The sequence below is a fragment of the Triplophysa rosa genome, linkage group LG12 (genome assembly GCF_024868665.1).
Source record: "Triplophysa rosa linkage group LG12, Trosa_1v2, whole genome shotgun sequence".
NCBI classification, from domain to species: domain Eukaryota; kingdom Metazoa; phylum Chordata; class Actinopteri; order Cypriniformes; family Nemacheilidae; genus Triplophysa; species Triplophysa rosa.
In genome coordinates this window covers 18,807,892-18,831,732 of record NC_079901.1, presented here as the reverse complement: position 1 = coordinate 18,831,732, position 23,841 = coordinate 18,807,892, and the positions used below count along the sequence as shown (strand labels likewise).

At 38.6% G+C, this 23,841-nt stretch overlaps 1 protein-coding gene across 1 annotated transcript in view; it reads left to right on the top strand.

The window, feature by feature from the left end:
* Window positions 1-23,841, top strand: part of itpr2 (inositol 1,4,5-trisphosphate receptor, type 2) — a 69,957-nt gene that overhangs the window by 41,311 nt on the left and 4,805 nt on the right. The window contains exons 38-55 of the mRNA XM_057347334.1: window positions 5,632-5,734; window positions 6,311-6,498; window positions 6,587-6,767; window positions 7,966-8,210; window positions 8,516-8,716; window positions 8,955-9,065; window positions 9,437-9,532; window positions 9,681-9,797; window positions 13,201-13,311; window positions 13,399-13,591; window positions 13,697-13,822; window positions 14,698-14,873; window positions 15,770-15,934; window positions 16,304-16,487; window positions 18,422-18,496; window positions 19,449-19,576; window positions 20,333-20,498; window positions 21,041-21,201. Of these exons, the coding sequence (XP_057203317.1) occupies window positions 5,632-5,734; window positions 6,311-6,498; window positions 6,587-6,767; window positions 7,966-8,210; window positions 8,516-8,716; window positions 8,955-9,065; window positions 9,437-9,532; window positions 9,681-9,797; window positions 13,201-13,311; window positions 13,399-13,591; window positions 13,697-13,822; window positions 14,698-14,873; window positions 15,770-15,934; window positions 16,304-16,487; window positions 18,422-18,496; window positions 19,449-19,576; window positions 20,333-20,498; window positions 21,041-21,201 (2,727 nt within the window). The remainder of the gene's footprint in view (window positions 1-5,631; window positions 5,735-6,310; window positions 6,499-6,586; window positions 6,768-7,965; window positions 8,211-8,515; window positions 8,717-8,954; window positions 9,066-9,436; window positions 9,533-9,680; window positions 9,798-13,200; window positions 13,312-13,398; window positions 13,592-13,696; window positions 13,823-14,697; window positions 14,874-15,769; window positions 15,935-16,303; window positions 16,488-18,421; window positions 18,497-19,448; window positions 19,577-20,332; window positions 20,499-21,040; window positions 21,202-23,841) is intronic.

Below are 23,841 nucleotides of genomic sequence, written 5' to 3'. Positions count from 1 at the left end.
TGTTTGTGTGTAAATGCTCACTTCAGTGGGCAAGTGTTCGGGTGTGTAGGTTGTGCTGTTTTTCCCCTGGTTCTCTGATGTCATACAGTTCATCTTACAAACACGTTCTGTGCCCCTAACGACATTAGGCGATCACATGCCCTACTTCCGAACAGCCATCTTCAGCAGTGCTTGTTTATTTGCCTGCTGATGTTTGTCTTGGACCAGCCTGAAAATCAACAATCTCTCCAATTGCTCTCACATGCGGGGCTAATTTGTTTTGCTGCTGGTGGCACTGTTTATGAGGAGAACCGCACTGAACACTGCTGCCACTGAGAGCAGGTCACAAGGGACCTCGGGACCAATCGCAGAACGGTCAGGCCACTGGACTGGGTGGATGCTTACAGGAATCTTGAGTTAGTGACGCCCTCTTGTTCTGCTCTTTGCTGTTAAATACGTGATGAGGAATACAATGTGTTATAGTAAGGAAATGCAGAGGATATGATAGTGATGGAAAAGTTATATCAGAATTATTGCATCACTGTAAAAAAAAGACTTACCTTCATGTTATGAAGCTTTTTACATTTGTGAAATCTTGACTCAGATCCTTCCATAGGTTGAGACATGGTCATTATGAGCTATGAAAGTCTGTCAAAGCAAGAAAGGCTTGCAGACGTTCTTCATGTTACTGTATGTACGCAATAACTTAGCATTTTTATGTGAACTGTTCCTTTAAGACAGAGCCAGTCCCAAGTTATCTAAGGTAGCATATGATGCAACAGAAACTCTTGAAAGAAAAAGCAACATGGAAACTTAAAGAAAAGACTTTATGCACTCCATGGACCTTAGAAACACGGTTACATAGAATTCTTGCTCACTCTTTCTTTCTTCCCCAGTTTTTGTTATGCTGGTGTTTTTCAACTCTGGAGAAGATATGTCCGTGATGTTCATGTCTAGACTGTCCGATGAGGTTTTAGGTGTATTGATTTTTCTCTCGCTCGTTCTCCTCAATAAATCCATTCCACCCAAAGCCAAAGTACTTGCTCTACCCTTAAAAATGGCAGCGCATAGTAGCAAAGTTTCACTCCATTAAGTTTACTGTGTCAAATTAGTATTGGAGGTCTTTTGGGTTGGGTGAGAAATTGCAGCTGCAGTGGTTAACATCTGAAGTAACCTCCTTGGCTGAAATCGGCAAGGAATGTTTGGGGGGTTATAGTGTGCCTCAGCTGTCAATTTATTATACATTATGTTGGACATTTTTTAACTTTTATTATACTGTGGCATTATAACCATAGGACACTTGATGCATGTTTGCAGGCATCACTATTAGTATTGCTGATAAGTATTGAACTTTGAATGATGAATAATACCTCATTGCGTATGCATTTTTATCTTTATTCCCTTCTCCATTTGGTTACACTAGTACTCTAGAAATACCGTAGTTCACCTTTAAATGTGTAAATAAAACTCAATACTGCATGAAAGGGATGACTGCTCTTGTGTTGCTTGGGTGCAATCTTATGTATAGATTTTAATCCAGTGGACGTTGCCGCAAGCGCTGGTTTAATGTTCTGACACTCTTTCTCTTTCTCCCTCCCTTCTCTCCTCCTTTAATCAATTTTTTAACACATCCAAAACTTGGAAAACAGACTATGGCAGCTGTAACCCTAGAGCAGAGCCCCATGTGCTGTAATTGCAGTCGATATGACCCAGTGGGGAGCCGTGAGGCCTTAAACTGAGCCTGAATCAGACTCTCTCTCTCTCTCTCTGGATCTCCATCCTGAGCACTCGGGCACCTGCAGACAGCAGAGCAGGGCATTTTTAAGCTCGCTGGAGCATCCCAGGCTTAGCCGGGCCAGACGCAGTGTGGCGTGCCCGTGCACATTTTAAAGAAGTCAGCTACCTCCACTCCCCTAGTGTATCTATTCTTCTATCTCTCCCTCACCCTTGTCTCTCTCTATATATATCGCCCTCTCCTTCTCTGTCTTGCTGCTTTATCTCTCTCTCTGTCTCTTTCTCTTTGTTCCCACCGTCCTCGCTTCACCTGCACTGATGGTTTTTTCCTCTCCCATGCAGCAGCAGACGGATGAGTCAGACCGGTCCCATTACCTTCATCTTTCACTTTTCCTTATTTGTCTTCCCATCTAAAATCCCCTGCAGAAGTGCAAGAAAACCTGCAGCAAGGATGCTGAACTCCCCCACTTCAGCTGATTTTGTGAGAAAGCGAACAGATTCTGAGAAAACATGCGAGAGTAAATAGGTGCATGCCGTGTAAATCTATATGGTTGTTGTGAGTCACAACTAAGTGTTTCCATGGCTTCTAGAGCGTTGTTATGCAGATGTTAGGGTGTCATAGGTGATTGCTAAGACAGTGGTTGCTATGGGGGCCAGTGCATCGTTATGCAGTTGTTTGGGTTTTTGGACTGGTTGCCATTGCGTTGCCATGCAGTCGCTTGGTTTTTCTGATTGCTTGCTCTTGGAAGTCTAAGAATTAGGGGTTTAAACAAAGTTAGGTGTAAAGTATGGGCGTAAAGGGAAAATATATACTCTGTCATTATTTGTTCCTCATGTTATTCAAAACCTGTAGATGACTCTTTCTTCTTTGGAACAGGTATTTTGAGATGTCTCCGTGGTTTTGTCTCCAAACAATAAAAGTCATTGGGGTCCAGTGTCGTTTGGTTACCAATATTCTTTAAAATATCTTAATTTGTGCCAGAAGAAAGTCAATGACATTACGGTGAGTAAATGATAAAAGATTGTTCATTTTGGGATAAAGTATCTTTTCAACCTCAAGTACGAATTGCAATCATGATGCTTGCCTTCACAAGTGTTCGGAGTTTTTATCAGATCCTAATGTTCACCTGCTGTGAGTGTGTGTGTCGGTTCATCCAGACAGTCGGAGCAGACACAGTCTGCACTGACTGCTGATGAGGCCGAGTGTTTACTGAGAGCAGGAACATCAACAACACGTGCTTGTCGGAGTGGGAGAGGAAAGTGTCTTCTCTCTGTGGCAGTTTGTCATTCTCCTGATGGCGTGCACGCGGCCGCACGGATCTCGCGTGTCATCCTCTTGAGCGCCGCAGCGCAGAAGGTTGTGATAATTGTCTAAGCATTTCTGCCATTTTCTGAACTTTAAAGATGTTGATGCATAATTCAGAATGCCTTCTGTTCATCTGGATAGATTAAAAATGCAGTGTCATGTACTGTATATATTGTTATTCTCATTTTTTAACAGTACAGAAAGTTAGGATTAGAAGTGATAAAAAAGAAGATAAAAATCGAATGTTTTGTTAATGAATGATAAATGTAACTCTTTTTATTGATTGATTATAGATTTAAACGGTTATCAATTTATAGGAAATCCAAAACAGTGTATAAGGTTAAAACATTATAATAGAGACATGTTTGCCACTGTGCTGGTTTCCATAGGAACAAAGATAACTTTAGTGACATCCAGTTATGTCATTTTCTCTTGCCACCTCAAAAAGTTGCAACTGTCTTCTACCGGATGTATAAAAGAGAAAGAACAGGACAAACATGAAGAATTACCAAGAAACAGGAGAATATTAGGCAAGCAGACACAGATTCTGTACCACCCTGCTCCCTCCGTCGTGCCTTCCACTTGATCGCTCAGCAAGCTGCCACCAGGTGTTACGTAACTCTTTCTCTCTCTCTCTGTTAATCTTTCTCTCTCGCTCTTTCAGTCTCTGTGCCAGCCCCCTCACTCTCTCACTTTTTCACACGTTCAGTTTTCTCTCCCACTGGGAAATAGATTTTTGAGGCGGCCGTCTGCTTTCTACCTTCGGCTTTCACCCTCTGCCTCCCCAAGGTTTCCGCTGCACTTCTGGCATAATTACAGCAATTACGACAGTTTATTCCAGTTATGTAAAACGTTATCCCATGTGAGCGTGAGTTTTTATCCGACACGGTTGGGAGGGAAACACGTAAAAGTGTGAGAAGATTCAGAAGAGGAAATGAAAGTCACTCACATTTTTTAAGTTTTGTATGGTTATATGAAATTAATCATTTTTTGAAGCGACAATAAAAGCATTCATTACTTATTTGACGCAACTATAACTTTTAGTTAATAAAACACAAATTAGTTATTGAGCAAGTATCTAAAAATTAATTCATCAAAACGGTCTCCTTACCTTTGTAAGTTAAGCTGTCGGGTACAAGTTTGTGGGAGTTTGACATGATTTGACTTTAAGACATGTAAACATAAGTACGTAAATAACCTGCAATACAAAAATTCATTTTTTAAACGGAGATGGCAATGTTACGGATTGCAGCTAACAATGTCAATAATAGGTTTAAGGCAAATTAAATGTAAGGCCAAAATTTAGTTTTGAGGAGGTTTATAATCTATTATATTTCATTACTGTGAACACAGAATGTGTGCGTTTACAAACCGAGGAAATATTTTACATTTCGTCGCCTTAGAATGATAAGGTTCTATCAGACATTTTGGTCAAAATTGAGTTATTCACATTCTTTTTCTGTGACAACTTCTTTACAGTATGCCATGCTTTTTTTTAAATGTGTGATTTTTTGGACTTTTTTTAAGAAAACAAAAAGGTTCTATCTACAAAATCGAATTACAATTTGGTGCTATAAGGTTCTATCTGCAAGAGCCAATCAGCACTTTGAATACACACAAGACGACCAATCAGGATCATCTTTCTTTGTCATGTAACCTGACTCCTCAGTGACGGGGAATATCTGAGGGAACAGTGCAACACAAAACAATGTTTAAAAGAAACCTCAAGGTTGACTGTTTTATTGATACTCTGGTCAACGAGAGCAGCTCAAACGACAGTATTTTTTGTTTCGTTTAGGTTTTGTTGAGGAGATTAATTTTTTTTATATTTATTGACACAACACTAGCCAGCAGCGCTAGCTTCCTAATACCTGTGTTTACATAGACTCTCATAATGCAGTAATATAATATCATAATGCCAAATAGTCAACAACGTCAAAAGTCTTGATTACAATTATGTTTTTTCAGCCATACTCATCTCTAAAAAGTAATTTGATCTGTCCCACCGTCTGTGGACAAAACATCGATACAACATTTAGCACGGCCTTTTATGCTCGACTTGAACAAGAAAAAAGCATCCTAAAATATGAAATAAGTGTCATAAAAGCCATGTAAATGTACCTTTTTTGCACATTATTATACACTGATTTTTATGTTTTAACAAAAGTTATAAGTAAATTGTTTGTGTTGCTTGAAAATGTATTGCTTTAATGAATGTTTTGCAGATAGAACCTTATAATTCTAAACCGAAAGTGATTTTTCAGAATCAGAAGGTTCTATCTGCGTTTGACCTGTTCCAAAAAACCCCATTTACAAATTTCAGGAAATGTTGATATTGTACATTTGGAATACATTAAGGGTCTCTGTCTTTTTCATGTATAAAAGAGTTTTGTTCCTCATATCATTTTTGCTATATGAAATGCAAAAACTTTAAAGTTCAATATCTCAAAACTACTCCGACCACAGAAAGAACCTTACAGTATAATTCCAAGACGGCGATTTACTGAAACTTAAAATATAACTTAACTTATATTTACTATATACTGTATAACATTTTATGTGTGGTTATGGACAGCATGTCAACTGCCATAATGTGTCTCTTTCTTCCTCAGGGTAACATGCTGAGGAAGACTCTCCTCACCCATTACTTCGGCAACCAGCGGCCCCATGCCAAATCCCTGGACTACAGCAGTGGAAACAGCTCTTCCTCTGGAGGTACAGCACACAGTCGGCTCACAGTAAACAATCTCTCGCTTAACTTCACCTCTTCTCATACCTGACTCTAATGAAGACTGACTTATTCACTGTCTCAGCACAGCTGGTGCTGTCACTTTAAATACAAGACATAACATCAGTCCGGTACACAGAAACTCTCCAACAAATTATTTAAGAAATGAACTTCAGAAAGATCGAATGGTTCTTACGCGTCAACGCCACAGCTAGCTTGTGAGGCTGGTTGGGGAACGTTGCCCAAACGTTGATTTACCTAATCTGACTTGGGAAAATATAAACCCTGTTTTAATACCTAGTGAGGTGGCTTGCTGTCTATTCAGTTCGAATTTGGTTGGAACCCAATTTAAAACGAATGCTAAATAATGACAAAGACCTACAATATTGGTTTTGGACATGCACTGTATGAGAATATTTATGTATATTTTGTATGTGTTTAGAGGACAAACTAACAAAACAATCCTTTGACAGGAGTGTGATTATTGTACGGTTTCAATCACGCTGTAACAAAATAACTAAAACAGTGTTTTTGTGTGTACATGTGTGCATGTATATGTTTAGGTGGCTCTCCAGGGCAAGACCATGATAAGCCAGGCACTAGTGTTGCCGATATCCAGTGTATGTTAGACAGTGTTGGTGCTTCTGAGCTGGTCATCGATCTCATCGTCAGCTCTAAGAATGACCGGATCTTTGAGGAGAGCATTCTGCTGGGCATCGCACTCCTTAGAGGAGGGAATACACAGATCCAGGTAAGCACAGGTGCTGCCCAATGCACGCATATACCTGGATCTTGCAGGTGCCTGTGTTTGATGTCATTTCCTGTCGTCACACCCGCAGAACTCTTTCTATAATCAGCTGCATAAGCAGAAGAAGTCTGAGAAGTTCTTTAAGGTCTTCTACGATCGCATGGAACAGGCTCAGAAAGAGATCCGCTCCAGCGTGTCAGTCAACATGTTTGAGCTGAGCTGCAGGAGGAGAGAGGAGGAGGGAGAGGGTCTGGGAATGAGATATAAAAAAGGTAAACTTCCTGTTTTTCTGTTCATCCTAAAATAAGAAGAATATTATATATATATATATATATATATACTGTATATTATAGAATATATTTTTGCAGGATGACTTTAATGAGAGTTAGATTGCAGAAATGGGAATTTGGGCTTTGCTTAATTGTCTTGAAAATATGGTCACAATACAAAATCCCATTGGCCTTACAGTAGGCTTCATTTTCTTTACTAATTGTAAGTCACTAACAAATTGTGAATTAAGATTATTGCGAAATGTAATAATTCTTCAGGTGTAAAATATGGTCAAAAAAGACATGTTCGAGGTGGGATTCAATTGCCAAATATTAGTGGCTGTCATCTAATAAGTTTCTCAATAATATACAGTCATGACATAATGTCAAATAATGTCATAAAATAATTCACTAGTAATAAAAGTTAAAAAATGCTGTTTTGACTTACTTTAGTGCTTTGTTGAAAAAAACCTTTTCTCATCATTTTTCAAATCTTCCTGGAAATACAGATGTATTGTAATTGCAGCGTTCTGCTTTATCATACAGGCTTAGTCTTAAAACTCAACCCAGACTTATAAATGAAACGCTGCATTTACACTGTAATTGTGTCATTGGTTGGATGAATAGTCTCTGACAAACATGTATTTCTTAATGCACAACTATTCATGTAAGTGCAGTTGTTGCCCGAGGCGACTTTAATGTCAGGACACGCAGATGTCTGAATAAACATCTGTCCCTGATTCAACTGCTGCTCAACTGCTGCCCATCATGTCACATGAGGTCATGTGAGGGGTAGCGCTGGTTTATCAAAGGCTGGACATTAAGAAACAGTCTTTTATTTGACACTTTATCGAGAGAAAAGTAGATTCCAGGTTCGGTTCGTGCTTGATGTGGTGCCAAATATGTGCTTGTTTGACGGTAAAATTAGGACGATTTGGGTTCCGTTACCAATGAGCTATTTTATCACTACTGTAAAACCAAAAGCAGTAACTACAACCTTGTCTGAGTGACGTAAAATAGGTATAGCAGTTCTCCAGTACACTAAAAAAAAGTGTGGAGAAACATTTTTCGATGTTGCCGTTGAAAGTAAATATTGATGCATTTTTAATTGGTCAAAGCATACAGTTCAAAGCAGTATTGTAAATAACACTATCTGTAAATATTTCCTAACCTGATGTTCTTTTTCTTTGGCTCTGTAAAGTTCGAGATTCCTTGTACCTCAGAGAGGACATTCGGGTTCAGCTGAAAGACGCCTCCTCTGTCACCTCCAAGGCGTACAGCACCTTCCGCCGGGAGCTGGACCCTGATTTGGAGCTGATGGGGTCCGGATTGGAAGGGACAGAGGAGGTGGTGGAGGAAACCCAGATGAGCCAGGCCATCACCATCATGAAGCCCATCCTACGGTTCCTTCAGCTGCTCTGCGAGAACCATAACAGGGCTTTGCAGGTGCGGTGCAGCTCATCTTGTCAGAGGTTTTGTTTAGGTTCTAGGTTGTAAGACTGTGTGGATAAGGTGTCTGCCAGATGCATCAATGTTAATGTTTCACACAACAGTGATTAAAAATATCCATTTCATATCATAAGAAGAAAGCACCTTAATGTTTGGAAAGTTAAAAAAAATGAATCGACTCGAGTTGCCCTAAACCAGATTTGGAAATCTGTCTCTATTCAGACCTTTACTAACCTGGCCACTCAGGACTTTAGATTTAGGTTTGTGTTGTTAGTCCAAATCTTTTCGTGCTCTTTACACAGAACTTTCTGCGAGACCAGAACAACAAGACCAATTATAACTTGGTGTGCGAGACGCTGCAGTTTCTTGACTGTATCTGTGGAAGCACCACAGGAGGTTTGGGGCTGCTGGGTCTCTACATTAATGAGAGGAATGTGGACCTGGTCAACCAGACGTTGGAGACCATCACAGAGTACAGCCAGGGTCCATGCCACGAGAACCAGGTATCGACCCCTCCTCTTCAGTGGACAAATGTGTTTCCACACAGACTTTGTGTTGTCTCTGTGGACAACTTATTTTTGTCCTGATTAATGATTATGCGAAAGGACAGGCTATTCTACACGCCAGATACTTAATAAATAAACAAATCTTGCAATAAGCATCTGTTACAAGTTTCAGATAACAAGTGGAGTTTCAACTTAGGTCTTTAGGATGATAGATGATATCCATTTTCTCCCACAGTCATGCATAGCCAGGCACGAGTCAAATGGCATTGACATCATCATCGCACTCATCGTGAACTCGATTGATCCGCTAGGAAAGAACCGGCTTGACCTCGTGCTGGAGCTGAAAGTAGGTTTTTGTGCACCGTTGCTCATGTGGATCCTAGAAGGAGGCGATTGATACAGTCATAATAACGTTTTACGGATGATGAAGTCACTTGTTTTGAAGCATTACAGATATTTGGATTTTGTCATGTGAAAGGTGTTTTTTTCCTTTTGTAGGTTGCTTTAGGTCTCGATTTCATGCCTTGCCTTTATTTTCAATTTTTGTGTGGTGTGAGAAATTGAATTTTGATTTACACACAAATTTGATGTTTTATGATGCCATAAAACAGCTTTTTAAATAGTTGTAAAAAAAAAAGTGTACAACACTGCATGATATGTAAATGACAATTAAACAATTAAAATAAAAATGTCTCTTTCAATACAATGAAAAACCAGAACAATGCATCTAAACTACTTCTGGCCATCATGGAGAGCCGTCATGACAGCGAGAATGCTGAGAAGATCCTGTACAAGATGAGACCCAATGAACTGGTAAGCAAAATAATCTGAATTTTAAGGGTGTCATCATGTACACAATATGTATTTATTCAGTTTTGCTAATGTATTTTCAGTCAAAACATTTGTATTTTGTCGAAGTGAATCAGTTCTGATTTATTGTGTTCATATTGAAAATATACAGGTTGATGTGATTAAAGAGGCCTACGCTCAGGGAACAGAAAGTGAGATTGATCAAGAGACATCGTATCAGATCAAACCTAAAGACGTTGGCCACAACATGTACATCCTGGCCCATCAGGTGAGATTCCTGCATAACACCTTGTGGAAAAAATGGAGTCTTGTGGTGTCACGATTGGTTAAGAAACAAATATCAAAGTACAAACCTACCGAATATCACAAAGAACGTGGCCATCCACGTGCACATTTGCATTGTCTGTTATAGAAAAGCCCTGTGAGGAAGAGTTCAAGCCTCTGGAGAGGAAATCCTCCAGCCAGCTGTGTGTTTCTCAGTCTCAATCTTTCACTTCCTCCTGTATTCATGTCGGGTTCAGCCATCTGCCAGACGATTTATTTCTGTCGCTAATTGGCTGCTTTCATTATGACTCCAACACAACAGAGTGTTCTTCCACCTTTGTTTTTCCAGACACGCTCTCACATCACCTCACACGAGAGAACAAATGTGCAAGTACACTGTTAAAAAAAGTTTGCTGTATTCTTTTGTTATTTTTACAGATTTTCGACGTTTTTTACAGATTTTTATATATTTTTGAAATAGATTTAAAAAACTTAAAATTGCAGAAAAAGACAGCAAATTTACAAGAAAAACGGGAGGAAATATGCTTCCCAGCTGCCAGAAAATTTCAGGTTTTTTTACAAGATTTCTTTTTGTTACATTTTTTGTAAAATATGGTCAAAAACTGTAAAATTACAGAAAAAGACGACAAATTTACAAGAAAAATGGGGAAAACAATTTAATATAATTTTATATCCTTATATCCAGTGTTGGGTGTAACTAGTTACTAAGTAATTAGTTACTGTAATTTAATTACAGTTACTTCTGATGTAATTAAACTAAATACTTAGTGTAATATATGTGCGCAAGGAATGGACATCAAAATTCAAAGTCTAACTTTAAAATCTGTGCTTTAATGTACAATTCTCACATTTGTAATACTTTGGTCAGTTAATAATACTACTTTATGTAGTTTAATATTATTTATTTGAATGAATGAAAAGTGCCGTTTCATGTCTTTCTTTGAATCACTTAACAAATCAAGGTGGATATAGGATATAGAAAGTAATTAGTAATAAGTAATTAAATACTTGTTGGAGAGAGTAATTTGTACAGTAATCCAATTACACTATTGATTATGTAATTAGTAACTAGTAATTAATTACTTTTCAGAGTAACTTGCCCAACACTGCTTATATCCTGTAATTGTACAGGGAAAAAAATATTTTACGGTATTTCTGTTTCTGAAGAAAACAAAACAAGAGCTAAGACTCGCAGAAAAAGAGAGGAAAGTTGGGAAAAATAGGGAGAGAATACATATTGTTGTGTAAAAATTAGGGGTGGAGCCGAACCCGAATACGGTATTCGGAAAGGCACAAATAGCGTGTTTTTTACAAATACTTATTTCGAACAAATACTTAAAAAAATATTTGTATTCGGGAACAAGAAAAACTTTATATCAAAAATCTGCGTTTTCTCATGAGACCGCAGTGCATGCCCGCATGAGTGAGTGAGTGACATTCAGGAGTCGGGGAGTAAAAGAGGTGACTGACACTGGCTGCTCCACACAGCAACAGAGAAGGCTCGGCTGAGCGAAAAAAGACTTCACTGCGTGCATCACTATTTTTGTTGAATAGATTTTTGTACCTTAACTGGGTTCCGGAGGCAGTTTATAACTTTCGGGAAGCGGAGTTTGATCGGGAGATTATTCCATTACGCTGCATTATTGACGTCTGCAGTCGGGTGCTCTCATGTTCACTCTGTTTACGTACACTATAACGTCAATTAGAAGTGTAACGCAAAAAAACTGGATTTTTACGCCTATTTTGAATTTTACTCGAATACAAATACAAATACTTTCCCCCCCTCAACAAATACAAATACAGATACAAATACCGGCTGCTTTGCACACCCTTAGTAAAAATGTACATTTACTCAGTGAGTCGTATTGAATGATGACATAAGCTTTTTCACAAAGAGTGACGAATGTTCTCATCGCCCTCCTTTTTCATTGTACAAGGAGGATGACAATATGAATGACATTTACTTGGTGTGTTTTCGTCTATGTACTTTGCTGTCTCCCTATTCTTCTAAATAGATTCATGATGTAAAAGTGATAGTTTACTCAAAAATCATCATTTACTCACCTTCTTGTCATTTCAAACCTTTATGATCTTCTTTCTTCCGCAGAACACAAAAGAAGGTATTTTGAAGAATGTTGTTAACTGGCCCCCATTCACTTGCATTGGTTTTGTTTCCATGCCATAGAAGTGAATGGGGGCCAGTGCTGTTCCGTTACCAAACTTTCTTCAAAATATCTTCTTTTGTGTTCTGTTGAACAAAGAAAGTCATAAAGGCTTAAAATGACAAGAGGGTGAATAAATGATGACAGAATTTTCATTTTTGGGTGAACTATCACTTTAACTTGTGAAATGAAAATATTCCTGGGAATGTTGTTTGGAACATGGCTCAGCCCTCAATGAGGAGAAACTATAACCTGTTTAGTGCTTCACATTATTTATTTTCATCAGTTTGTGTAGAAGCCTGAAAGACAAGCATTTCATTCCCTCACATCTTGTTTGCTGTGTTAAGGCCATTATGTGTTGGACATATTCATCCTTGATCGAGGTTGAAGGGAAATGAAATGAAAATTATTTCATCATTTACTTTCCCTAATGTCATTTCAAACCTCTATATGACTCTTTCTTCAGTGCCACAAAAGAAGATATATTGAAAAAACGTTGGTAACATTGGTCCCCATTGACTTCCATTGTATGGACACAAAACCACTCAGACTTTTCTCAAAATATCTTCTTTTGTGTGGCACTGAAGAAAGAGTCTTATACAGGTTTCAAATGACATGAGGGTGACTAAATAACGACAGAATTTGTATTACTGGTAAAACTACCCCTTTAAAATGTAACAGTAGCCCTGTCTGACTTTTGGGTTGGGTGAGATATAAACTCTGTGTCAGGTTTTGTGATGATAGGATGGCCAACTTATTGTGCCCTGTTAAGAGGAGGCAAACGAAAGCATTTGATCTCAATGCCCTGTGAAAATGATCGAGGGCTCTTGTGTTAACAACCAGATGATTCTTCTCTTGAATGTGAACTGCTTGGTTCCTGTTGAGCGTTATTGATTCTTTGCTTCCTTTTGATCCTGTCATCCATTGGAAATGATCAATAAATTGTTTTCAGGGTGCTGTTTGGTCACAGGCCTGGATGATCATCTCACTGTGCGTATCCAGGCATTAAGAGAAACACCAGAGCTCCTCTGCGGGGGCTTCCCCTGAAATGTGTTTTGATTTTGAGATGATCAGATCGATTAATCCGGCCTCATATGCACTGATTCATCCATGATATTATGAAACGACTCGATCACTAATGTGTCACTAATACACTCCTGTTGAGCCGTTGTTTCTGATATCTGTTGAATTTGCTGTGTTGACTGCTGTGTTTCTGATGATCAGTTGGCACGGCATAGAAAAGACCTCCAGCAGAGTTTGAAACCTGGCCCTGACCCAAGCATCGAAGGAGATGACGCGCTCACATACTTCACCAACCACACCGCTCAGATTGAAGTACGTCATGTTATGATGTTTCATTGTTTAGTTTCATCATTTTTGGTCATAACATGAGACAAGAGGTTTTTATGTTTCACATTTCAGATTGTGCGTCATGACCGCACCATGGAGCAGATAGTGTTTCCTGTGCCCAACATCTGCGAGTACCTAACGGAAGAATCAAAAGTGCGCGTGTTTACAACCACAGAGCGAGACGACCAGGGCAGCAAGGTCAATGATTTCTTCCAGCAGTTCGACGACCTCTACAATGAAATGAGATGGCAGAAGAAAATAAGAAGTGAGATGGTTTGCTTTGCAGAGAAATGTAACCATCACAACCTTGTGTCAAGTTTATATTGACTTCATATTGACTTATTACGCTGGTGTATTGATGTTTTTGCAGATAACGCACCACTCTTCTGGGTGTCGAAGCATATATCTTTATGGGGTAGTATCTCATTTAACTTTGCTGTGCTGGTCAATTTGGCAGTTGCGCTTTTCTACCCATTTGGAGATGATGGCGATGAAGGTAGTTCATGCTTAATAATAATGTCTCAACTCATCTTTTTACATGTTTTTTTTACATTTTTTTCTAGGGCTGTCAAACGATTAATTGTGATTAATTGCATCCAAAATAAAAGTGTTTACATATTAATTTCATTTATATTTTGTATTTATAAACACAAAAACATACACATACATTTATTTATATATATATATATATATATATATATATTGGAAATATTTAGATATGTTTGTTTATACTTACCAATATTTGAAATTATTTATAAATGTTTATTAATTTTATTATTTTATATTTTTCTTAAATATATGCATGTATGTGTTTATAAATACAAAATTAATATGCACAGTGCACAGACATATATTATGTAAACACAAACTTATTCTGGATGCAATGAATTGTGATAAATCGTTTGACAGCTCTAGTTTTTTATATTTATTTCATAATGCTCGAAATATCACACATTTATGATAGTCTCATATTACATTATTCATATTTTTTTAGCTTTGGTGTGTCAACTTTATACATATTGATTTGTTCATATTTCATCACACAATAACATTATTTAAGGAAGGGTTTACCAAAAATGAAGTAATTCTTTATTTATATATTTTTTCTCCGTAAAACACAAAATGAGATATTTTTGCAAAGAACCTTTGCCTCTTGTGTTTCATGAGAAAAATGAGAGAAATTACAGAAATTGTATTCATTTCATTGATTTCATTTTTAATTTAAAGATATAAATGTTTTAAAAAATGTACCCTCTTTTTTGGGGGCATTTTACATCCATAAGATTCTATAATACTAAGCAATGAAGACCATACAGTATAGTTTCACATTATTAATTCATCAATTCATATTTTGTTTATTTCGTCTGGCAGGTACGTTGCCGCCACTACTGTGCTTCTTGCTTTGGGTGGCCGTGGTTGTGAGCACCTTCATGCTGTTCGTCCTGCCTCGGCCTGGTGGCATCCTGGCGTTCCTGGTCACCGTCATCCTCCGCTCTATATACACACTGGGTTTAGGACCCACGCTGCTGCTGCTGGGGGCTGCCAACGTAAGACAAATTCATTATCGCCCATTCATGCTTCGTTTAGCCTGTCAGCTGTCCGTAACCATGAATAGAAATGTCAGATTGTATTTAAAACTTCCGTTCTGTTAGAAGAGACCATAAACATTCCAGTAAATAATTAACATTAATACTGATTAATCGCTAAGCTGCTCGATATCTGGCTTAATATGAAAAACTGCCGGGGACAATATGATGATGATAGAACCTGATGTGCTTGATGTGTGATCAGATACAATATAAGAGCGATTTCATGCCTTTCCAACCAATTGGAGCTTCAATGTCGAAACTGTGGACTCTACCCTCTGTTGTGTCAGTCTGTGCGTCTGTTCCTGCTGGCATCTCCGCAGCCATTATGGCACCGCATGTAGAACCAGTCCAGCAGAGACATGTGCTGAAACAGATTCTGAGAGTCTGGGATTTATTTTGTAGTTGACACCACTTCAGGAACCAGATTTCACGTTGGGCATCAAGTGGCGAACCAACCAAAATTGTAAAAAAAATATTGCCATAATATTGAATTGAAAGGCCTCGGGCCAACAATACGCAGTAATAAATATTACATAAAGTAACGTAATAACTAGTTTCCAAATGTTTCCTGAAATGTAGTTGCTTTAGAATTCACTACACAACACACATTCTGGCATTTCTGACATGTTAGATTATTTGTTTCCAAAGGATTGGAAATGACATTGCTATTTGTGATGCACTTTATTGCATTTATACATTCAGCATTGTTACACGACCCTATCAGAACACACATGTTACCCATATCAGATGAGAACCTCCAAAACTGGCACTGAAAAGCATGAAATCTTTTTTTTTTAATGTGATCTTAAGGATGTTTCCAGTTCTAATGGTACCAGTGCATTGTCTCTTCACAGCTGCTGAATAAAATTGTGTTCCTGGTGAGTTTTGTGGGGAACCAGGGCACGTTCACGCGAGGGTACAAGGCGGTCATCATGGACATCTTCTTCCTTATCCATGTCGGTTACGTCATTGTGTGCATGTTGGGTCTGTTTGTACACGAGTTCTTCTACAGCATACTGGTAGGAGTTTTGCTCTTTATGGACAGTATTTACAACTTAATAACTATAGAATTAAATATGTATGTCTCTTTATTTTATATTTATGTAGTTTATTTAAACAATAATGTACAAGAGGCTGTACTGTGGTCTGTTTACAGTGGACAGTATATTATTCACATTATATCGCACTGTAGCTATTTTACTAAGCAAATGTATTAAGTGCCATCTTTTCACTTAAAGTTATAGTCCTTGACACATCAACCGAGGTTCATAGTTGGCCTCTATGAGTGCTGTGAAATGATGTTTGTTAGAACTGTATGTTGTTACATTTTCTTCACGCTCCTTTGTAAGCTCAGTCTTTTCTCTTTCTTACTTTTTCAATCTCTGTAGCTGTTTGATCTCGTTCGGAGGGAAGAAACGCTTTTAAACGTAATGAGAAGCGTGACAAAGAACGGACGCTCCATCTTCCTCACAGCTGTTTTGGCCATCATCCTGGTGTACCTCTTCTCCATCGTGGGATTCCTCTTCTTTAAAGATGACTTCCTGATGGAAGTGGACCGTCACCCTGCATTAAGTAAGTCTGAAGTATCCTGGTCTGCATGTTCTTATGGTCATCCACTCAAGAACGTGTGGTTTCGGTCTTACATTTCTTATTACCATGATGTTCTGAAGCGATGAGGTCATTATCATGTGCCAGCGAGGAGCTGGACACATCCTAGGGATTATTTGTGTAAAGTGAGATTAACGAAAGGCTTCCAGTTTTGCGACTCATACAGTACACACTGGCTGCGTCCGAAATCGCCTACTTCCATACTATATAGTAGGCGAAAATGAGTACGAGTCATGAATAGTATGTCCGAAACCTCAGTAGGCGAGAAATACCCGGACGGTCTACTACTTCCGCCGAGATTCGTGAGTGTGGATCGGATGGACACTTATCTATCCCATGAGTAAATCAAATAAATATAGCGGAAAATTCAAGGCGGACTTCCGTTTCTAATGTGTAAGTGCCAATAAATGAATTTCTCGTGACTAAATAATGTTTTTATCAACGCTCACGTGTAGGATGTTGTTAATACGTCATAGGTCAAAGAGCATACGGGTCACATGACCATAAAACATGGCGGACGCAGTATGTCCGAAATATATTCATACTACTCCCACTCATACTATATAGAACGTACTGTTTTAACGGCCGATAGGTAGGTACTTATTCAAATTCAGTACGTACTGTCACAGTATGCGATTTCGGAAGCAGCCACTGTGTTTTTTGGGCATGCATTTACATATGGACGTGTTACCGCTGCAATAGCCATGTACAGTATTTATGTCCGTGTGCTTGTTTATGTAAACACACATTGCCGTGAGGTTGCGTTGAAATGGGTGAGGATCTACTACCATGTGGCACCTGTTGCATAACCCAGCATTGGCCACACTCCCTTATGTAATCACTTCCTCTGTGCACCGTAGCCCTACACAAACACCGGGGACGAAAGGGCACTTCATAAAACACATGCATGCGCTGGAATACAATAAATATCATTTATTCAACTTTTGACTGAGTAGATTAGCTTCAGATGTCAGTTTGTGCTTTTTTCGTAAATAAGACATCGAAGCTAAATCAATCCAGTCCTTTGAATTGTTGAAGAGATAGATCAGCAAAAATGTAACTTTCTCTCATTTACTGTCCCTCATGTTGTTCCAAACCCATATGAGTCCTACCATGAAACACAAAAGATGTTAGACGGGATGTTAAGGACAGACAGCCAGTGTTGGGTGTAACTAGTTACTAAGTAATTAGTTACTGTAATTTAATTACTTTCCCCTTGAAAAGGTAAAGTAAGGGATTACTCTTTTTTTTCTGTAATTTAATTACAGTTACTTTTGATGTAATTAAACTAAATACTTTGTGTAATATGTGTGTGCAATAGTGGAATTGACATCAAAATTCAAAGTCTAACTTTAAAATCTGTGCTTTAATGTATAATTCTCACATTTGTAATACTTTGGTCAGTTAATAAGAGTACTTCATGTAGTTTAATATTATTTATTTGAATGAATTAAAAGAGCCGTTTCATGTCTTTCTTTGAATCACTTAACTAATCAAGGTGGATATAGGATATAGAAAGTAATTAGTAATAAGTAACTAAATACTTTTTGGAGAGAGTAATTTGTACAGTAATCTAATTACATTATTGAATATGTAATTAGTAACTAGTAATTAATTACTTCTTCAGAGTAACTTACCCAATACTGCCGACAGCTTTGGGCACTATTTCCGTTCACCGAAAGAAATGCAATGAAAGTGAATGGTGACCAAGGCTTTCACTCTCTACGTAACATTTGGCTTTTATTCGCTGGAAGAAAGCAAGTCATGTGGCTTTGGAATAACTTTTCCAAATTATCTGGGAAGGCATATAGGAATGCGGGCTTTTATGGGTTTATGAGAAGGTCCTGGAAAGCTGAATTTAACAAACAATTAAAGTATTTGTCTGGTTCGTTTTTTAGAGAGACCAAATATAAGGGATTCCAAGAGCTGTTTAAGTGAGACGTGTTCTAACGCCCCCTTTAAACCTCACCACGGTAAGTCTGTACACCCACAGGTAACTGGACAAATCGGCCAAAGTATCAGGGCAAATAAGCCACACTTAACATGAATATGAATATTATTGCATTAGATTGCAAAATGTCATTGATAGTTTAAAACCAGATGCTATTGGTTTGAACATTTATGTAATTGATTGAAAGCCATACATTACATTAAGACTTTAAAATCATGGGCATTACTGTTTAATTGTTTTTTAAGCATCTTATTGACAACATTTAATTGGGTCATTTAATATCTTTTACATAGCTCCTCAGTTTCTCCTTCATATTGACCTCACACCCTTCTGAATAACGTGGTGGCATGTTTCATTTGCGTGTGTATGGATTTGATATGTGTTTGTATTTCAAGGTAGTCCTCTCGTGTCTAGAGGTTGAGGTGTTGAGGATTGTGTGTGTGTTGAAGGCATGACTCATGTGCCGCTTTGTTCTGCTTTGTCCTGCGAGTCTTTATAGATCACCTGTGCCTGTAGATATCAACACGTGTCTCTCTCTCTTTCTCGCTCGCTCACTCACTCTCTCTGCTGTCTGTTGACCTCTCTGAAAGAATGAGCGATGAAATGTGAAAACGACAGTCTCTCTTTACATTTTTATGCCTTTTTTCATAGTCTCTGCTGTAACATTTTAAAAAGGCTCCTGTCGTGATATAATGAACTTGAAGACAAAAACCATATACACAGACAACAGTTCTGGTTTCTATAGATGTTCATGTATGCCTAGAATTTATGCTATAGTACAGTACAATATGTTTAATCCAGCAGGGGTCCAACTATCCAACATTTCATATTTATTTTCATTTTTGCCCCCCAAAATCTTGTTTTTTTTACAGGTTAAATTTGTAATCCCAATGTTTCATATATCTTCGAAAATCTTTAGAATCCATAAACCATTAAACTGTATACACGTGTCTGTGTGCATGTGTCCATCCCAGGGGAGGGAGTAGATGATGGTACAGAACGTGTGTGTGACACCCTGCTGATGTGTATCATTACGGTCCTGAACCACGGGCTGAGGAACGGAGGAGGAATCGCAGATGTTCTGCGCAAGCTCTCCAAAGAAGTGAGCAAAATGTCATCAACACAACACACTCAGACATGAGCTACACCAATAAATCCTTTACAACGTTGCAAATACTGTCAGAAAAATTCTCGTTCATAGCAGTGGATTCGACAGGCATCTGTACTTCATACAAGGCTTCTGCATTCATTTTACTCTCTGTGCATCTAACTATATGCTTTGAAGCGTTGCAGAATCAGTCACGCTAGCTTCAAAGGCTTCTGTCGGTTTGAGTCTCTTTCGGGATGATAGAAAACTGCAGAACAATAATTTCATGATAATCTGTGATAGAGGTGACTTCAAAGCAGTTGTTTAGGAGGTTTTAGGATTTACTATTTTAGAACCTATATGTACAGCCACCGAAAAACTGAAGAGACCATTCCATTTTTTTATTTCAAATCTGCATATCTATATTTATTGTGGCAATTCCAGTCCAGTGTCTGTTGAATTTCAACAAAATCAAACCTCAGTTGAAGACATAAAGTCATCCAACAGCAATGTAAAAGACTGACAGATGACAAGACGCATGAAAACTGTGATAAAAATCCAGGTTATCACATACATTTTTTTTTTAACTCTCCTAAATACATGTACAAATATTACTGTTGTATTGCTTAAAAGTGAATATGAACGTGTTTTCTTTGCAGCATTTGAGGTAGGAAAAGATACAGAGCATATTTTCTGTTATTTTGACTTGTTTCTCCAGTTTTCATTTTCTGTAAATAAATATTCCATAAACTTCCTAATGTTGCTCCTCAGGAGCCCATGTTTCCGGCACGTGTGGTGTTCGACCTCTTGTTCTTCTTCATCGTCATCATCATTGTGCTAAACCTCATCTTTGGTGTGATCATCGATACTTTCGCTGACTTGAGGAGTGAGAAACAGCGGAAGGAGGAGATTCTGAAGACCACCTGCTTTATTTGTGGTACGTCTTTGCTGTTCATTTCATGCAGAAATAAGTGTGGTTGTGCTGCCACAACCCATGTTTGCATATCAGTATAATTCAGTATGTCCTAATGGAGGACAGCATGAGCCAATCATAAGACAGTATAGTCTTGTAAAAGTATACTGTATCTTTTTTGATGCAGTACATAAAATGCATAAGACGCAGTACGGCCCCTTTGATGTGAGCTTTACTCAACATCTGCACACCAGAGAAACATCCTAGAAAGTCTTGGAACCAGCCCGTAGAGTGACTCTAAGCAGATGTCATGATATGTTAAACTGACTACATTTGAATTTGTATAAGAGGTCTGTGACTGCACTTTTTATTTGATGGATTGAACTGTGATCATGCTGAAATTTACACTACTAAAGAGGAAATAAAGCTTATGTAAGCGAAATCATCTAAGAATAAGGTTTTACAGTGACTAAACAGCAGTGAAGCGCTATGAATGAAACAAAGTGATTCCCATAGTCAGACAAAAAGAACCCTTTGTTCAAATTTTGTTATCTGTTGGTTTTCAGGCCTTGAAAGAGACAAGTTTGATAACAAGACCGTGTCTTTCGAGGAACACATCAAGTCGGAGCACAACATGTGGCACTATTTGTACTTTCTTGTCTTGGTCAAGGTAAAAGACCCCACGGAGTACACGGGTCCCGAGAGCTACGTGGCCCAGATGATAAAGGTTAGTTCATTGCAACATTTTGAGCGCTTTTCCACCATCGCGCCATTCCAACATTCTCGTTCCACTCCGTGCCGATCCATGCCAGCCAGTACGTAAATGGTTTCATTTTCCACCGCAGGGCTGATAACGGAAATTTTTAGAATGTAAACACAAACGCGTCACGCGCTGCCTTGGTAACACAAGAGACTGAGCTGTAACGCCTCTGCGCGCATTCATTAGCACGATTCAGCACAGTTAGACAACCGTGCCGAAAATTCTGAGCCGAGAACAGTTTGTAATCGTGGAAACATAACTGTAACCGTTTCAGACTGTGCTTAGAACGGTTCGGCGCGATGGTGGAAAAGCGCTCATAGTGTCATTGTTTGTGTATCCACTCATTTCCTTGCAGAATTTTGTTTTGCTCACGGTCTCACATAGCCAAAGCTTTGTTGGTCAAGAACCGGCCCATATGGATAAAGCGGTATGACTGACAATGAAAGGGATTTCATTTTAATTGGATGTGCCATTTAGGAGTGAACTATTAGTTGAAAAGAACTATTACACCACAAAATCAAACCAGCGTAACAAGTAAGGGATAATGTACAGGCAGCCGGTTGTTATCGCAGAAATAAGATTTTAAGAAATAAAATTATCTCGCAATAACAGCCGGCTGCTTGTACATTATCCCGCTTATTACACGGCTACTTGCCACATGAGAAAAAAACTGGACATGAAATGTGAATTTGAAATATTTTATTAGCTGATTTTTACCGAATGCAGACCTTCCGCAAGGAAAAGCAGTTTAGTTTCGGTTTTAAAGTAAGAAATGACGTTCAGACGTCACTAACAGGCAAATTGGTTTAATAATTTGTAAATATAATGTCATATATGTTATTAAAAGACATATTTATAATTCATTTTTGTGTAATATTAAACTGCCCCTCTCAAAATGATTTGCAGCATCCAGGTTACAGGGTGTTATTAGTTTTGAGCGGTTGTTATTTGAAAATAACAACCCTTGGAATGTCGCGACCGGCCAATCAGAATCAAGCATTCAAATGAGCCGTGTAATAACTGTATAGAAAGACTACGAGTGCATTGAAAAAACAAAACAAAGTTGTGTAGAGTCAGTCCAATGCATAAAAGCTAACTAGATGCTAGTTTTGTGTTCATTGAACGGTTGGCGAGCAAACTGTGGGACGTCCGTGGGTGTGCCGTCTGAGCCTCAGACAAAGTCACAGTATGCTGTGCCTGTGCCAATACGTCTGGCACAGTCAATGACACAGCCAGTTGTGTTTTCGCTCAACAAGCGGTAATTTATTTCCAAACTTGTGAATGAAATATTCATTAAAACACATAATTGACGCATGATTTATGTTTTGATTAAATAACTTTGCCTGTAAGCGGATTCTTGTTTGCTTTGTCATTGTTGATGTTGTTGGCAGCACAAACCAAGGACTCGCACAGTGAGAATATGTGTGTCTCTGTATCTTTGCCTCTGACTCCAAGCTGACTGTCTACAGCAAGCGCCATCAGAAACAGACAGAAACGCCCTTAAAACAGGAGAAAGAGTCCCTGCATTGAAGTTTCTTAAAGAGTGTGCGTGCGCACACGTTTGTTTGTGTGTGTGTGCGTGTGGGTGCGTGCGTGTGGTGTGTGGGTGCGCGCGTGTGCGTGTGTGTGTGAAAGTGACCTTGTATCTCATATATTGAAAGCAGTGTAGTAATTAAAACCCTTGTTAAGTGTTCTGGCTCTCTGATAATGGGGCTAAAGATCATACTGTAGTGGAGGAGGTTTGACTTTATACTGAGAGAGGAGTTTTATTAAATTTCATAAAATATACTGTGAATAGATGACTCGCTTTATTAGCCATGTAGAGTTGAGCACTACACTCTTACACACCCATTGAGAATGTTTATAAAAGGTTTGAAAGTAACTTTCCGTCATTAAACTGTGAAAAGGTCTGTCTGTCCGTCCATCTATTTATCTAATTTCATTAGCGTATTAAATAATTATCGTGTGGTGCCACAAACACAAAGACTCTCATTAAAGCTGAGATAGGAGTGATATGAGATATATGGCCAATGCATAGAAATGATTGTTTAGTTTTTCCGGTAAAGTTATTCGTTTTGTCTCATATCTTCAACTCTTGTATGATAACAGCAGACATGAAACTGTAGCGGTATTTAAAGCTCTGCAGTCTGACTCTTTTGCGTGTTTGTTTAGTCTAAGGTCACATGAGAACACACTCTACAAATGGACCCCGAATAACGTCATTGCCCACATTTCAAGCAAAGATCGCGGAAGATATATAGAGGAAGATACACTTCTTTAGTAAGAACATCATAAAGATTAATACACAGGCTTGCATTCAAGCAGGTACGCTGCATTATACTGTTATGCGTGTGCGTGATTATCACTCACGGTATGTTGAGGAGAGAGAGAGAGAGAGAGCAGGTACTGCAGCAGTCACAGTGTTATGTAATCTATCTCAAGTGGCCCGCGATTAGCTCAGCCTATTCTCACACGTGCTCTCCTGTCCTACACACACACACACACCTGCTTCAAAGCTCATTATCACACAGTGAGTCAGGCATCTCCTTGGCAACACTGTCGTCAGGCACCTTCGGCAGCAACAAGAAAAAAACGTCTCGGCCTCTA